Source organism: Prionailurus viverrinus, chromosome A2, assembly GCF_022837055.1.
Source record: "Prionailurus viverrinus isolate Anna chromosome A2, UM_Priviv_1.0, whole genome shotgun sequence".
In the NCBI taxonomy this organism is placed as follows: domain Eukaryota; kingdom Metazoa; phylum Chordata; class Mammalia; order Carnivora; family Felidae; genus Prionailurus; species Prionailurus viverrinus.
Genome location: NC_062562.1, coordinates 14,892,726 through 14,909,215, shown reverse-complemented (window position 1 = coordinate 14,909,215; position 16,490 = coordinate 14,892,726). Strand labels below are relative to the sequence as shown.

At 56.0% G+C, this 16,490-nt stretch overlaps 1 protein-coding gene across 2 annotated transcripts in view; it reads left to right on the top strand.

The window, feature by feature from the left end:
* The window catches only part of SLC6A20 (solute carrier family 6 member 20), a 36,467-nt gene extending 25,694 nt beyond the window's left edge, over positions 1–10,773 (top strand). For both annotated transcript variants that reach the window (XM_047849612.1, XM_047849613.1), the window contains 6 exons: positions 105–346; positions 1,449–1,611; positions 4,724–4,928; positions 6,304–6,463; positions 8,838–9,003; positions 10,614–10,773. In XM_047849612.1, the coding sequence (XP_047705568.1) occupies positions 105–346; positions 1,449–1,611; positions 4,724–4,928; positions 6,304–6,463; positions 8,838–9,003; positions 10,614–10,763 (1,086 nt within the window). In that variant the 3' untranslated portion in view covers positions 10,764–10,773. The remainder of the gene's footprint in view (positions 1–104; positions 347–1,448; positions 1,612–4,723; positions 4,929–6,303; positions 6,464–8,837; positions 9,004–10,613) is intronic.
* Positions 10,774–16,490: the final 5,717 nt, after the last annotated feature.

Genomic DNA, 16,490 nt, shown 5'->3' with positions numbered 1-16,490 from the left:
ACTCCCCCTCCCCGGGCCTCCCGCCCTCTGCCGGTCGGTGGGTTACGGGGCGGGGGAGCGCCACCCGGCCGGGTCCCCCAGCCCCGTCTCTGCTGGCTTTGCAGTTGGAGCAGCTGGCCAACCCCAAGGCCTGGATCAACGCGGCCACGCAGATCTTCTTCTCCCTCGGCCTGGGCTTCGGCAGCCTGATCGCCTTTGCCAGCTACAACCAGCCCTCCACCAACTGCCAGAAGCACGCCATCATCGTGTCCCTCATCAACAGCTCGACCTCCATCTTTGCCAGCGTCGTGACCTTCTCCATCTACGGCTTCAAGGCCACCTTCAACTACGAGAGCTGCTTGAACCAGTAAGCCGCCCCGTGAGCCCCGGGGCCTCGGGTTGGGGGTGCGTCCCGCCGTCCCCCAAGCTCTGAGAACCCCCTGGGAAGAGATGGCACAGGGAAGTCAAGGGGCATGGGACAGAGGACACCGGCTTTGCGGCTCTCCACCCGGGCCCAACCCCGGACACCCCGCCGGAGGGCTGAGGGCAGCTTTGTACATCCAAAGCTCTTAGCACAGGGAGGCACTGAACAGCCAAACCTCGGTTTCTTCTGCCCCGTCTCCCTGACCTTGGAAGTAACCCAGAACCCTCTGGGTGAGCCAGGGCCATTACAGAATCTCCTGTCTGCCCCCCACCCCCCCGCCCGCCCGCCTTATCCAACGTATAATAAACATCATCCAGACTAGGCTGTCCCATACGGCAGTCACTAGCCCCAAGGGGCCACCTACAGATTTAAATGTGGACTGGTTTAATTAATGTTAGTTACATCCAATCAGTTCATTGCACTTTTGTTTACACCGGTTTCCACTGAAATGTACATGAATTTAAGTCGGTCTCTCCGTCACACCCGCCGCATTCAAGGCTTCAGCCGCCACGTGGGACGGCACAGACGCGGAACGGTCCCATCATCGCAAAATTTCCGTCGGACAATGCGGGCCCAGAGGTTTAAGCGGCCTAGCTGTGTGGGTTGGTTTCTCATCTCTGGCCCTCTTTCAGGCTCCCTCAAAGCCATTCAAGGTCACCCCGGACTTTAAAAGGTCACCAACCGGGGTGTCTGGGTGACATGGTCAGGGGTCCGACTCTTGATTTCGGCTCGCGGTTTGTGGATGGAGCCCAGCGTCAGGCTCTATGCTGACAGTGCGAGCCTGCTTGGGATTCTCTCTCTCTCCCCCCCTCTCTGCCCCTCCCCTGCTTGCTTGCTCTCTTCTTCTCAAAACTAAATAAACTTTTTAAAAACATCAAAAAATTAAAAAAAAGAAAAAAAGGTCACCCATCAACAGATTCCCTTTGTTGGAGAGACCTTGCCCAATCCGAGGGGAGGGAACCCCAGCACCCCGGCTTCCGAGAGAGGGGTTGGCGACCGCGGCCTTTCTACTCAGTGAAGGTCAACCTGGCATTCCGCTCTGCAGGGTGATTCTGCTGCTGACCAACTCCTTTGACCTTGAAGATGGCTTTCTGACAGCCAGCAACCTGGAGCAGGTGAAGGGCTACCTAGCCTCGGCCTTCCCCGGCAAATACAGCGAGGTGCTCCCACAAATTAGGAACTGCAGCTTGGAATCAGAGCTGGCCACGGTAAGGCAGGATCTCGGCCCGCTTCTCTCCTCCGAGAGAAGCCAAGGAAGATTCTCCGGTCAGCCTTTGGTGTCAGACCTGTGCGTTGCCTCCCAGATGCCGCCTGTTCGATTCGGCAGCCACTCCCCCTGGGGGGCTGGGTGGGGGGGGCGGCGAGGACCTACTGGTTCTGACCCAGCGAGAGGCCTTTGTTACTAACTTTCCTCCCCACCCAAGTCCATCCACCGGGGCCCTGTTTGAGGATCCCGGGCCTAGAGTGGTTTCTATCGCCTTCACGCCGGGATCATGTGCATTCTTCTCTTAAGACGTGGCTCGCGATGTCTGGTTCCTCAACCAAAGATGTAGATAAAGAGCTTAAACAGCTCGTCATGAGGCCCCCAGAGCTACTTTTCCACGGCTCAGGAGCTTCAAAGGCCAGTCCCCACCACACCTGCATTTGGTGGCATCACGTTCGCTTATCAGGTCATTTCACGGGTGGGGCCACGCTTAGTCTTTCCCGGCTCCCTGCTCACACCGGCCTGTGGCCTGACCCCCTCCTGGGCGGGTGTCACAGCCCCAGCCCTCAAGCCGCAGCCCTCAAGGCCTTGATCGGTTCCGTGGGCTTCGGTTCCTGTTCCGTGAACTCATTTCAAATTTCCTTTTTGTTTTGGACACTTGGGGGTTTTCCTGACTTACTTTTAAGCTTGGCTCAGCGTCCAAGAATTACGTGGTTATTCCTTTATTCAACCTGGGGCTTTTTTTTCCCCGACTGTGTTTGTTCTTGTTCGTCTCTCCCCCTCGTTCCGCTTTATTCTCTACTGTTTGGAAGGGACACGGTGTATTTCTCCTTCCGAATTCTTCCTGTGCGTATTTGACTTAACAAAATCTGAAATTGAACAATATCGTGACTTCCCACCCAAACAGAAAGAACAAGGATTTTTAGAACGCTTTCACCTTGTCCACCTAGTTTTATTTATTTATTTTTTTATAAATAAAATACACTTTTTTCAGTGCGTGTTTGAGAGACAGAGAGCAAGCAGGGGAGGGGCAGAGGGAGAGAGGGAGAGAGAGAATTCCAAGCAGCCCCTTAAAATGCCTTCCTTTAGGGGCACCTGGGTGGCTCGGTCGTTAAGCATCTGACTTTGGCTCAGGTCATGATCTCGCCCTTCGTGGGTTCGAGCCCCATGTTGGGCTCTGTGCTGACCGTTCGGAGCCTGGAGCCTGCTTGGGATTTGGCGTCTCCCTCCCTCTCTGCCCCTCCCCGCTCGTGCTCGCTCTGTCTCTCTGTCAAAATACATAAACTTTTTTTTTTTTTGCTTTTAATTTTAATCTCAGCCTCATTAACATATAGTGTTATATTAGTTCCAGGTGTACGGCTCTTTTCTCTTGACTCATTGGAGATCTTTGCCTTGTGGTTCTGGATTCTATCATTGCCCTTTGAAAGTCCTTCTCCAAAGGACCCGGCTTCCCTCCGATTTCTCTGTCATCTTCTCTGGGACTCTGGCCTCCGCAATCCAAGCGTGGATGCATTTCTATTTATCCAGCGTGGGCTTGGGTGACGTTGGGCTTCCTGGATCCACGGACCCGTGTGTCTTACCAGTTCTGGAACATTCATCCCTATGTCCTCGTAATCATCGCCTTGACTTCCGCCTGTCTTCCCCGTTCGGAATTCCAGCTGGACCTTCTCATCCCACCCTGCGAGGCCACTCTTTGATGTTTTCCCACCTTCTTATCTTTTTTTTTTTTTTCCTTCATTATGGATTCCTCCCTGGGATATATTTCCAAGTCCACTAATTTTCTCTTCAGGTGCAAGCAGTCCTTAGCTGTCAGTGGTCTTTTCATCCAGTATGTTTTTAGATGCTATTTACTCTCAAATTTGCTTTTCATTCCAATGGTTTCTTGTCATACATTTATCTTGGTCATTATATCTTCTGTTTCTTTAAAAATGTCATGCATAGGGGTGCCCGGGTGGGTCAGTCAGTTGAGCGCCCAACTCTTGATTTCGGCTCAGGTCACGATCTCAAGATTTGTGGGACGGGGCCCTAGGGCGGGCCCCGCACTAACAGCGTGGAGCCTGCTGGGGATACTCTCTCGCTCCTTGTCTCTCTGCCCCTTCCCTGCTCTTTCTCTGTCTCTCTCCGAGAAAAACACGTCATACATAGCTGATCCACTGGTGGCCTTGGACAGGAGAGTGGAAGGCAGTCTGTCCTCAAGGGGAGGAATGTTTGATCACTGTTGAGAATGTGTTGGCTCATAGTAATGATAAAAAGCCAACCTGAGTAATTTCGTTACTGTTTGTAAATTCCCTACCAGCGATCACCCCCTCTGGTCTGCACCCAGCGCTGGCGAATCCCACTGTGCTCACTGGTTTGCCATGGAGCTGACCTATGTTCTGAATCTGCTGCCCCAGCGTCTGCCATTCTTGGGGAAGGGTGTTCTAAACCTTAGTCCCGCTGACTCTTTACTTATGGTGGCTTGTCTTCTCGTGGGTTTACAAATCCGTTTGCAAGCTCGCCGCTTGATCATCTCTGGTGGTCCTGCGGGTCTAAATCGGGGGAGCTGTCCCCCAGAGAGGGTTTGCTTCTGCTGCCGGTAGCCAGGGGGCACCCCCAGCTCATGACCTCTTTCGACCCCTTCCTGGGGTTTGTCTTTAAGCAGGGAGCTCTAGGTTCTGTCTCCGCGGTTCAGTATCCCCACAACGGTGTTGTCGCGGCGGGGATCTGGCCACGGGGCAACTGCCCTCCGGGTTGCCTGCTGGCCAGGCCAGCTCCCCACCTTACGGGCTCCTCTTGCTCTGGCTCCCCCCTCCCACCTCAGCTCCGAGCCACCGAGGCCTCGGAGCACCTAGTCAGTCATGATACCGGGAGCAGAAATTATCTTTGTCGTATTTCATCCCGAACAGACGTGCGGGAACCCGATGCTCCTCGCGCTTTGCAAATACGGACCCCCGACGACTCACGCTTCTATCCAGCCCAGCTAAGCCCGAGGGGCTGGTCTGCAGACGGAAAACCCAGCCTCAGCATGTGGCTTCTCGTGGCCAGTCCCCAGGGCCCCCAGGATGCTTAGCACTGGGCGTGCTCAAGGAGCCGTAAGTCCTCTGGGGTGTCTAACTGGTGTCTTCTCACACGGGCAGGCGGTCCAGGGCACTGGCCTGTCCTTCATCGTCTACACCGAGGCCATTAAGAACATGGCGGCATCCCAGCTGTGGTCGGTCCTCTATTTCTTCATGTTGTTGATGCTGGGCATCGGGAGCATGCTGGGGAACACGGCGGCCATCCTCACGCCCCTCACCGACAGCAAGGTCATCTCCAGCCACCTGCCCAAGGAGGCCATCTCCGGTGAGTGGGCCAATCCGCGGAGGACATGGGGGTCGGGGAGGGCGGGGCGTGGGGCGCGAGCAGACGGACAAGCTGCCGCGGGGCCATGTGCTGGTGGAGGTGGCGACCTCCTAGCGGTCCTGCCGTGGCTCTCGCCGCCTCTCGGGCAGTCGTGACCTGGCACGTGTGCGTCTCGCCCGCGCATCTGGTTCTCCCTCACCAGGCAGCGCAGTGGCCGCCCCAGCGCCGGGAAAGGTTGGACTCACCGACCTGGCGCTCAGAACTCTCCAGGCCAGGAGAGAACCTGCTTCTGCCTTTGTTCCCACTGCCGTGTTAACAGAACGTGTACATTTCTTAAACACAAACTCCATCATTTTCACACGTTCCCGCTCAAGTAACCACCGCCTAGGTCGAGACACAGAGCATTTCCAGCCCCCGCCCCTGCCCCGAGAGCCCCTTCCCACCCCTTCCCATCAGTACGTGGCTGCCCCCCTCCCCCCACCGCCTAGGCCCCCACCCTACCCACGATGGCACCATCCCACCGCATCCGGGACATCCCCTCTCCCAGCCCAAATCCAATCCAGTTCCCACCCCATCGCCTTAAAGCCCTGACCGCCTGGGCGGAGCTGCCCACCCTTCGTCGGAACCTTCTAGCACTTAGCATCTCCCCTTGCACCTGGTCTCTGTAGCAGCACCCTGTGTGCCGTTAGCTCCCGGCCAGCACGTAGCCCCTTGTCCTTGTGTGTCCCCTCAAGATGGCACTGGGGTTTGGTGAGTGACGGCACTTGGTATGATGGCGGGACGGGCAGGTGGGAGGTGGGAACTTGCGAGTCAGGTACTTTGTGGAGTGCCCGAGGGAGTCAGCCAAAGGAGACCGGGACAAGGGCCCAGGTTCTGGAGGCAGAAGGGCCAGTGTCTGAGCCCAGAGTCCGTCACTGACCTGCTGTGGGATGTTGGGAAATTTACTCCGTATCTCTGAGCCCTTTGCTTCCCCACGGGAGTCCTCAGGATGCCCTACAGGGCAAACCCTCTGCCCCGACTCACCTCCCGGGAGCTCAGGGGCTGAGTTGGGATAAACAGAATCACCAGACCCACAGGCTGGGTGGGCCCCCCCACCCCGCAGATAGCCGTGCCCACAACTTTCTTTCCCCCTCGAGTTTGAGGGCCCCCCTGCAGGACAGCGCCGAGAATTAACATCAGTGACATCTGACACACATTCCCCGGGACACCTTTGCTGTCCCCCACCCCTCCCGGAACACACACGCCCGTGGCAAGCGCGCAGAGAGGCCGGCCCCCGGCAGAGTCCCCTCGGGGTCGGCGGCTCTGCGGCCACCCAGGAAACTGGATGGGGGGGGCGGCGTGGCAGGCAGGTGAGCGTGCGGTCTCGTGGCCCCAGGTCTGGTGTGCCTCGTCAACTGCGTCATCGGCTTGGTGTTCACCATGGAGGCCGGCAACTACTGGTTCGACATATTCAACGACTACGCTGCCACGCTGCCCCTGCTGCTCATAGTCCTGGTGGAGATCGTCGCCGTGTGTTACGTGTTCGGGCTGAGGCGGTGAGGAGGCCCCGCCCCCAACACCTGCAGGGGGTGGGGATGCCCCGAAGGCCACGCCCCCACCGGGAAAGCAGCCCCTTCCCACGTGCACTTGGCCTTCCCCTTTCCACTTGGCATGGCTTTTCCCTCTGCCCTCATCTCTCAGCTCATCCTCGGCCTCGCTCCCGCCCTCGCTCAACCTGCCGCCAACACCTCCTCTCCCCATTTCCCGTGGTTTTACTTTTTATTATAGGACGTTCGCCTGCTGATCGTGCCGGGCCCCAGCGGCTTAGTGGGGGCAGGGATCCCTTACCTCCAGGCACCACATACTCTGACCCTCGGTGAACATCAGTATTTTTCGGGCACGCTGACCAAAGTCCAGTTGATAACTTAAAACCAAAAAAAAACGTGGCCGATTCAGGATGTCAGGCTCTCGATCCCGGAGCACGGCCGGGCACTGGAATGTTGTAGATCCCCCCCTGGGTGACGGGCTGTGCCACCGGGCTGAGGCCACTGGTTTAGAGAGACTTGCTCCTCCGCGTGGGCCCAGGAGGGAGCCTCACCGTACATGCGGGCCCTCGGGCCCTCCCGGGCCCGGTGAGTCAGATCCTACCCGTTCACACGGGAGGGGTCCACATGAGCATTTGGGAAGCACTGCTCAGATATGAGCCGATCAGACAGGTGAGCCAAGTTGTGCACCCCCACCCTCAGTCTTTTCCCACCCTCCACGTTGGTTTGGAGGGGGGTGGGGGTAGGGAGCAGCACCAGCCATGACATTCTAGAAACCAGACCCCTTTGAGCCACGTTTCCCACTGTGTCCCCAGAAGCACTGGGGTCCCGTGCCATGCTGAAGGACGTCCATGATCAAATAACTTGCAAGACATAAGTTAAACAGAGTCAGAATTTCTTTCCTCTAGGACTTCCTGGAGCCATGAAGACGATTGCGAATCTCAAAGACGGGGTATAAATGGTAGCCTTGCCAAAACCGTTTTGGTCAAGGAAGCCTTTTTTCAGCCTACCTCCCATTTGCTACCTACTGGGGACATTCGAGCTAGAGTGACCCACTCTACTTTCCCAGGACCGAGGGCTTTCCCAGGGTGCGGGCTGTCCAGTGCTAACACTGGGGAAGTCCTGGGTACACTGGGACAAGTTGGTCCCCCGGGAAACGCCAGTCTAGAGGGAGAAACAGATGGGTCACCTGAGAGGGTAGGTGTTTCCCAGGAAGGGAGAAGGCGGAGGAAAGAGGAACAGAACCCAGGGCCCACTGGAGGTGCTGGAGAAAGGGCACAAGTCCATGCAAAGGGGTGGTGCTAAGTGGTGAGGCCGGAGGGAGGGAGAACCAAAAAGTCGTCTCTATACTATGGAGTGTGGAAATGGCAGGATCCGGGAGTGACGGGGAGGGAGACAGCGCCATCTAGTGAACATCTAGCAACAGCGCCATGTCAGGTGGGAGCTCAGGACAACCCCCAGGCCCCAGTGCGACAGGTGGCTGTGGTTGCAGCTGGTGACCGTCTCACCCCACCCCACCCCCGCCCCTCTTCAGGGCCACTTCTGCTTTGGGTGCGGTTTCAAGGCCCTGCACGGGAGACAGCAGGCCAAGCCGGGTCTGGGCCTGGGTCTGCCGCTACCCGGGTGCCCTGGGGCAAGTGACCTCACGGCCCGGGCCTCGGTGCCTGCTGCCGTTAAATGGGGGTGACGATGGCTGGGTCAGTATTTCCCAAAGTGCTGAAGACACTTTCCATACTTGAGTCTGTGTTAGGAAACGTGATTAGCTCTTTAAAAGGTGGGGGTGGGGGGAGACGTAGTGTGCACACTACGAAATCCCAGAGCAGCCACCTTTGGGGGGCACTGCTCTGGTTTCTCTTACGCCCGCTCCGGCGGGTCTTGGCCAGAGTGCTGCGTTCCCGGGTTTGGCTCTCCCTCTGTCCCAGAACCTGCTGTGGCTCCAGGGTACAAAAGAGATTCCTCTCTTAGGGGCGTTTTCATGGGCAGTAGAGTCGCTGATACCAGGATGGGAGGGGTGGGGGCAGAGCTGCCCCTCGGGGTCCCCGAGCGTGGAGGTCTGGCTTGATAAGTGACCCTCCAGGCTGCTGGCTTCTGCTATCTCCGGGAACTGCCCTCTGGTCCACACCGGCAGCCTTCATCTGGAGGTGGCCCCGGGGAAGATTATCTCCTGACGTGCACCTGACTCTGGGGGGACTGCTCTGCTCCCCTGCTCTGTGGTGGCCTCGGCTCCTCCCCCTGCCCCACCCCACACCCCCTCTGCCCAGGAGGGGTCAGACACCCCGGAGGGGTCGTGCCCAAGGCTCAGTGGCACTCAGAACGGAATCTTCCTAAACAAACAGGGATGTGGACGGCGTGCATAATCCAGACTCTCTCCCCGTTTCCCAAATAGATTTGAAAGTGACCTCAAGGCCATGACTGGCCGCACCCTGAACTGGTACTGGAAGGCCATGTGGGCCGGCGTGAGCCCGCTCCTCATCATCAGCCTCTTTGTCTTCTACCTGAGTGACTACATCCTCACGGGGACGCTGCAATACCAAGCCTGGGACGCTTCCCAGGTACCCCCTGTCTCGGGGCCCCCCGGGCTCACTCTCCAGAAGCGGCTTTAAGTTTCCTGAAACCAAAGATCCGCTTCCGCGGTGTGGGCAGGTTATTTGTCGCGGCATGGAAACACCACCCGGGTATTTAAAAACAGCCCAGGAGAGCAGACCTGGGCTTTGAGTTTTGCGACGTGGGCTCCTTAAAGAGTAAGATTCCTCCTAGAACTTCCCAGGGGGCCTTTCCGGGGGGGGGGGGGGGGGGGTGGGAGAAAGCCCCCTGCAGAGGCGCTGGTTCCTGCCCCCGGGGCTGCGCCCTCCTCCCTCCTCCTCAGCCTCAGGCCCTCCGACCTCTGTCCACTTAGCCTCCTGGGGACAGGCAGAGCCAGCCTCCGGGGCATGGTCCCTGAGCCCCGGCAGGCGCCCGAGAGGACCCGTCTTAGCGCTCGAGTCACCGTATCCCGGGAGGGTCTGGCTCTGGGTGTGTGTGTGGCTGGGACGCAACAGGCTCACTCAGGCCACAGGCAACTGCCGTTCACCGACCAGAAGCGCCGTGTGTCAGCATTTTGACAACCAGGGCGGCCGTGTCAGTGCACTTGGCCTGAGGGCCAGCCTTGGCTGCCCTTACATATAGGCAGACTCTCACAGCGAACATTTACGCTGGGAGGAAAGTAATCCTGCAGGCCAGTTGGCATTTGCTTTCCGATGGGTAGAAGACGCTGTCCCTTAGCACCCAGCGTGCATGGTGGCTGTGAAGGACGCCGCTCCAAGTGAGCAGGTGACTGATGGCGGCTGCGAGGCGCCCCCGCACCTGCCTCCCGGCAGGAGAAAGACCTGGGTGTCTTCTCCAACCCGGAGCAGACTGACGCTTTTGTCAAAAGCAGTAGCAGTGAATCCCTTGAAAAGGGAGAATGTACACACAAAACCACGTATGGACTACAAGCTCCCATTATTTCTTGTATCAACAGATACGAGACGAAGCTGTCACATTGCTAAAACAGCTTCTAAACGCTTACCCCGGTTTCTGTACCGGTCAGTGCAGAACAACAAGTCATAGGACGAGTAACAGGAAGTCTGTGGGCTGGTGCCCACACCACACTCCGAGCGCGTTCCGGTTTACAAGCCACGCGCGGTTGGCCTGTGATCCCTCGGCCGTAGCTGTTCCGCGGCCCCCTCGTGGAAAGGTGGCATTTATTGGCTTTTTGGCCTCCTTTCTCATCAGCTTTAATGCATCTGCATTCAGGGAAGCATCCCCCAACTCAATCCAGACGTCCGCCAAGCCTCCTCCCAAGACTAGGGCTGTGCCGTTCAAGATGGCGGCCAACCACATGTGGTGATTAATATTTCAATTCGTGAATATTCAGTACAAGGTGAAGTTCCGTGTTTCACGTCCACTGGCCACATTTCAAGGGCTCAGTAGCCACCTGTGTCTGTTAGCTACCATGTCGGACAGCACCCAGATGGAGCTTTCTATCATCATACAAGGTCCTGTTGGGCAGCACGGGGCTGAGGTTAAGCCCCCTCCATTTAGGTGGCCCCAGATGTAAGGATGCCCAGCCCCAGATGCTCTCCACCAAGCGGGGCTCTGCCTGTGGTGGCTCTTCCCGCTGACCCTCGGCTTCTCCTTTCAGGGTCAGCTTGTGACCAAGGATTACCCCCTCTACGCACTGGCCATCATCGGCCTGCTCGTGGCCTCTTCCACCATGTGTATCCCCCTGGTGGCCCTGGGGACCTTCATCGTGCGCTGCCTCAAGAGGGGAGACACGCCTCCCGTGGCCTGAGGACTGGGCTTCCCAGAGACTCCGGTCGGCCGCTCACTGTTCTGCGGCTGTATTTATAGGTGGAATCTCCTTGGCTGCCTTTAAGCATATTTACTCCAGAAATACTCAACCCGTCATCTTCCTGAGCCCATCAAGAAGAATTAGGAGGGTGTGGAGGAAGAAGGCTCCCTCGGGAGGACCCACGCCCATCCACGGAGCGGCCCCTGCTCCCCTCTGCCTGCCCCCAAGGTCGCACCGAGCTGGCTCCTTTCCGCCAAAGACACGGGCTTTTCAAGGCCAGTCTTGAAGACCACTGCTTTCTCGATTCTAGGGAAGGCCCAGAATCCAGGCACACCATGGGCTGAAATTCGACTATAATTTTTATGGGATAAAATTTAAGCAATGTTTTTCCCCCTGAAGAAATCCCAACATAACAGAGGGCAGGTGCTTTTAGATCAGCGTGAAGAGAGGTTTTTTAAGCGCCCTGAGATGAGCCATCTGAATGTCACTGGTGCAAAATCAGTTCTTTTTTCAGCCATACTGAATACGCCAGGACTGTGTTTCTCACTAAGAGGACTGGCTGGCCACGACGAAGGGAGGCCTTTGTTTGGGGTCGCTCCTGTGATCTGAGGTCTCTCACAGCGGGTCGAGGACCCGTCATCCCAACCACAGGATGCGACCCCAAAGCCCCGGGCGTGGTCCCGTGAGCAGTCCGTGCAGCCGGCCCCTGCCCCAGTGCCTTACGCGTTAGGAAAGGCGCCAGAGCCGCTTTGAGGGTGAAAGTAAATCTAACGTTCCCACAGATGACGTTATACCTGGACACGGTGGCCAACTCTTTATAGCAAAGACCACGAGCATCACTTACAATCGATTTTAACATATTTGTACATTTTTTAAAGTTTATCCATTTATTTTGAGAGAGAAAGAGAGAGACAGAACATGAGCAGGGGAGGGGCAGAGAGAGAGGGAGAGAAAGAATCCCAAGCAGGCTCCACACTGTCAGCGCAGAGACCGATGCGGGGCCCGAACCCTCGGAACCGTGGGATCATGACCTGAGTCAGATGCTTAACCGACTGAGCCACCCAGGCGCCCCTGTACGGAAGTTTTCTAAAGCGTATATGTAACTCAAACAGAGCATCTTGTAACTGAAGGCACTGTATTTATGACGCGGCATTAGTCTACCAGGCTAGGGTCTCCTGTCTTTTTTCACAGCAATCAGCAGGTCAAGGTTATTCCTGAGGGGGAGGGCCCCCCCCGCAAACCTTCTGTGCTTCACCGACATAGAGAATTCACGAGTTTCTTTGGGTAAGATTTGTACAGACATCTTCGAAGACTCTGAAACACTCCCCTGGGACGCCGGCTGGAGTGTTTTGTTTTGACTTCTTTTTCGTGTATTTATAAATGCCCACATAACAAACATAGGCACCAGAAAGGTCTTCTGCTTTTACAAGCCGTCTTGTCACCGCTTCCCCGTTGCACCTGATGGCCACTTATGAGGAGGTCATCACTAGCCTTCAAAATGCACCAGCATTTATCAAGCACAAGTACTCAGCCTTCGGACTTCTCAGCAGAGGGTCTAGCGTTGAAAAACTGTAGATGTCAAGGCTTGAAGAGTAGGTACACTCAGTGGCAAACACACAGCCCTCCGTTCCTGAATCCTTGCGGAGCGGGTCCCCCTCGGGCCCCAGTCATGGTCACGGTCTTACAACACGGGCCGCCCCTCCTGGAGTCCGTCGTCAGCAGGGTGTCTCAGCTCCAAATGCCAAGTATCCTCAGGACCGTGGAGACAAATGTTGTCCTAAATCGTTCCTTTATTCTGTGGTTCCACACCTCGCCTCCCATTCGAACAGCCTGTGAGCATGTATAACTCCCAACGCCCCACCCGGGCCACACCCGGAGGACCAGGGCTCCGTAATGTGTCACACATGTAGGAACATTTACGTCCAAAGTGACCTTTAGGGGCACCTGCGTGGCTCAGTCGGTTAAGCGTCTGACTTCACCTCAGGTCACGATCTCACGGTTCACGAGTTCAAGCCCCGCGTCGGGCTCCGTGCGCTGACGGCTCGGAGCGTGGAGCCTGCTTTGGCTTCTGTGTCTCCCTCTCTTTCCGCCCCTCCCCCGCTCACACTCTTTCTCTCTCAACAATAAGTAAATGTTAACAATTTTTTTAAGTGACCTTTAAACGTTTGAAAGCATTTTCGTGCACTTCCAAGTGCATGGAAAAGCCACTTCTACAGAATAATGCTTGCTCACGGAAGTCGGACGGATGAGGTCACGGTGTTCTAGAATAATGTGCTCCAGGTGAAAATGCCTCAGGTTTCCCATTCAGTTTTATTCTGGTTTCTGTGAGCTTCATGAAGAACAGAGCACTCTTCAATAGTCCTCTTGAACCAGGAATGAGTCGTGCCTCCAAAAAATTCTTTGTTGACTGTTTTCTCGGTGCTGGGCCAAAGTGGTCATCTGACACCTGTCCACCTTCCTCCATTAGGCTGGAGAGAGAAAGGGATGTGCCACCCTCATCCACGTAACAGTCACCATGACGTCGTGGCCAGATCACGGACTCCAGAGAGTTTTCTATTTATGCTGGAGACATCACGGTCCTTGACTTAGCTCTAAGAAATCAGGGAGGGAGATGGTTGGGTGCTCAGCAATTGTTGTCATAGATAAAACCTTTGACAAGTGTCTCTGTAGGTTTGTGTCACGTACTGGCTGCAGTTTTGAGCCCCCTCTCGTAACACGAGATATGCCCACATTATGTAAATAGATGAGCTAATTTTGAAAACATGGCAAATAAAAGAGAATCCACCCAGTCTCTCGTTTCTGTCACCTTCCCCACGTTTCCCTCCTCAGGCAGCCAGAGAAGCCACACTGACGCAGTGTGACCCTCACGGGAGGTGATGGTTAGAGTCCGTAAGAAAAATCAGAAAAGGGCGCCTGGGTGGTTCAGTCAGTTAAGCGCCTGACTCTTGGTTTCGGCTCAGGTCATGACCTCACGGTTCCTGAATTCAAGCCCCACACTGGGCTCTTTGCTGACAGTGTAGAGCCTGCTTGGGATTCTCTCTCTCCCCAACCCCCCCCCCCTCTCAAAAAATAAACTATAAAAAAAATTAAGAAAAAAAAGAGAAAAATCATAAAGGTCTAATTCGATGGGTTTAAAACAGGGTATGAGCCCTTCTAAATTGCTGCAGAAAAAAAACATCATTGACGAATGGGAAATTCTTTTTTTTTTTTTTTTTTTAAGTTTGAGAGAAAGCTCGTGAGTGGGGAGGGGCAGAGAGAGGGAGAGAGAGAATCCCACGCAGGCTCCGCACTGTCGGCTCAGAGCCCCTCGTGGGCCTCAAGCCTGTGGACCGTGAGATCATGGCCTGAGCCGAAATCAAGAGTTGAATGCTAACTGACTGAGCTGCCCAGGTGCCCCGACAAATAGGAAATTCTTAACCAGAATGTCTCGACCGGCCTCTGACATGGGAATCACTTCTCGTCTATTGCCCACGTGGACAGGATCAGCCTTTATTGAGATCTTACAAGTCAGTCCGGAGGCAGGTGCTGGGGACAGTGCTGAACAGGACAGACACGGTCCCTGGACTTTATGGCACTTACATTCTGGGGGGTGGGGGTGGGGAGAGTCACAGTGAAGGTAACAAACGAGATGACTACAGGTGGTGACCGTTTCGAAGAAGCCAATACATGGGTCAAGTGGTGGTGTGGCAGGGACAGTGCGTCAGTCCGGTGGTTGAGGAGCTTTGCGGACCGAATGTCTGTCCGGGAGGAGGCAACGGCATGTGCAAAGGCCCGGAGGTGGGAAAGGGCAGGAAGGAGGCCTGTGGTTGTGATGGGGAGGGAGAGTGATCGGGGGTGGGAGTGAGCAGGGTCTGGTCAGAAAGACCTTGTGGGCCAGGCAAGGAGCTTAGATGGTTTTCAAAGAGCACCGGAACCCCACTGAGGGGTGAACACGGGGGCCCTCCCTGCATGAGCTGCCGGGAGAAGACGTAAGCGTGTAGCACGTAAAACCAACAAAGAACTACTCTCTAGAATATAAAGCACGTCCACAAATCAGTAAGGACAAACAACCTAACAGCAGCCGGCAAGAGACCCCAACGAGGCGCAGAACAGGAACAGCGACGACCCAACGAAGAATTATGAAAAGATGCTCCCGTCTCACCAGCGATCGGAGAGATGCCGGAATGGGATGCCGTTTTATACCCGGTGGATTAAAAAGTCAGGAAGTCTGGCTTCCCGAGCATTGGTAGCCACGGGAGCCACTAGGCCTCTAAATGGCACAGCCAGTTTAGAGAACAACTCCGTGTTAATCTTGTACCTTCACGGCTGGTGATTCTCCTACGGGCAGAGGGAAGGCGGACGGGAGCTACGGGGAGCAGGGACGACGGGGACATCTTTGCACCCTCCTCCCTCCACCTCCTAGCTCCCCTCTCCCCTCCCCTCCTCCCAGGTGAGAGCCAGCTGCGGGCCCCAGGGGCTACCCAGCAGAGATGAGGGATGCCTACGAGGCCCTGCCCAAACCGCAGGGTCTTGTGAGCAAAGCCCACGTCACCCGGGTGCTGTGCCACTCAGGGCGCTGGTCTGCTCTGCAGAATGAGCTTGCCAGAACTGCTGCAGAGAATACGGCAGACGTGACGTCCGAGATTAGGTCACGGAAGCCTGGCACTTCGGTCTTGCTGGCTTTGATGAGCCAGGCTGCCATGTCGGGAGAGCCTCCCGAGGCAAGGAGCAGATTTTAAAAACCTACCATAACTTATCTGTATTAGGATGCTTTCTTCTGACATCAGGACCCTTGGATGATAAAACCCCAAGACCCTAATTTGTTTAAGTCGCTTCCCCAGGCCGCCTGGGTGGCTCAGTCGGTTGAGCCTCTGGCTTCGGCTTGGGTCATGATCTCCTGGTTCGTGGGTTCGAGGCCCGCGTCAGGCTCTGTGCTGACAGCTCAGAGCCTGGAGCCTGCTTTGGATTCTGTGTCTCTCTCTCAAAAATAGATAAACATTTTTTAAAAAGGCTATTAAGCCGCCCCTCTGTACACACACCCCTACATTCTTCTTGCCCTCTTATCCAGGCTCTGGGTTTGGCACACCTCCAATTCCAATCTTGATACCAAAAGTAACTCCCATTCCATCAGGACTGAGGAATCTGCATCACATAACTTTGGGGACCTTCCCCGCCTCTCCCCACCCGCACCCGTGGTCCCTGAATCCCGAATGGGACAAAGCTTGTCATTCTGTAGCTACAAATAAGCCAGAGCACAGATTCCTTGGGTAACACACTACGAAATCTCTCTCGTACTGTAAGTACAATCAGAAGCACACCCTTTTTCTTCGCCCCACGGAAGGAAGGAGCTAGAGATTACCAGGCTCGAAACACCGGCTGGGGTATCAGGGGAGGACAGAAGGTCACAGGGAACGGGTGGGAGAGATTCTTGAAAGCCCCTTGGCAGGAAGCCACAGGGACAGCTGTCTTCATCCGTATGTGCGGGGCAGGGGCCGCAGTAGCCCACGCGGAGAGCCGACCCCAGGGACGGCCTGGCGCAGCCTGAGGCAGCTCTGCTCGGTTCAGAGGGGGACGGCGTACCCACATAACATCTCCAGGGACTCCTGCCTCGCTCCGGTGCGCAAGGGCCTCCTAGGCGCCGAGGTGTTTCCCGCCTCATTCAGACACATCCCCAGCCCCAGAGACCACTTTCTAATAAGCAACACAGTACTACTTCCCAGCTGAGACCTGTATCATTTTGAAAAACAG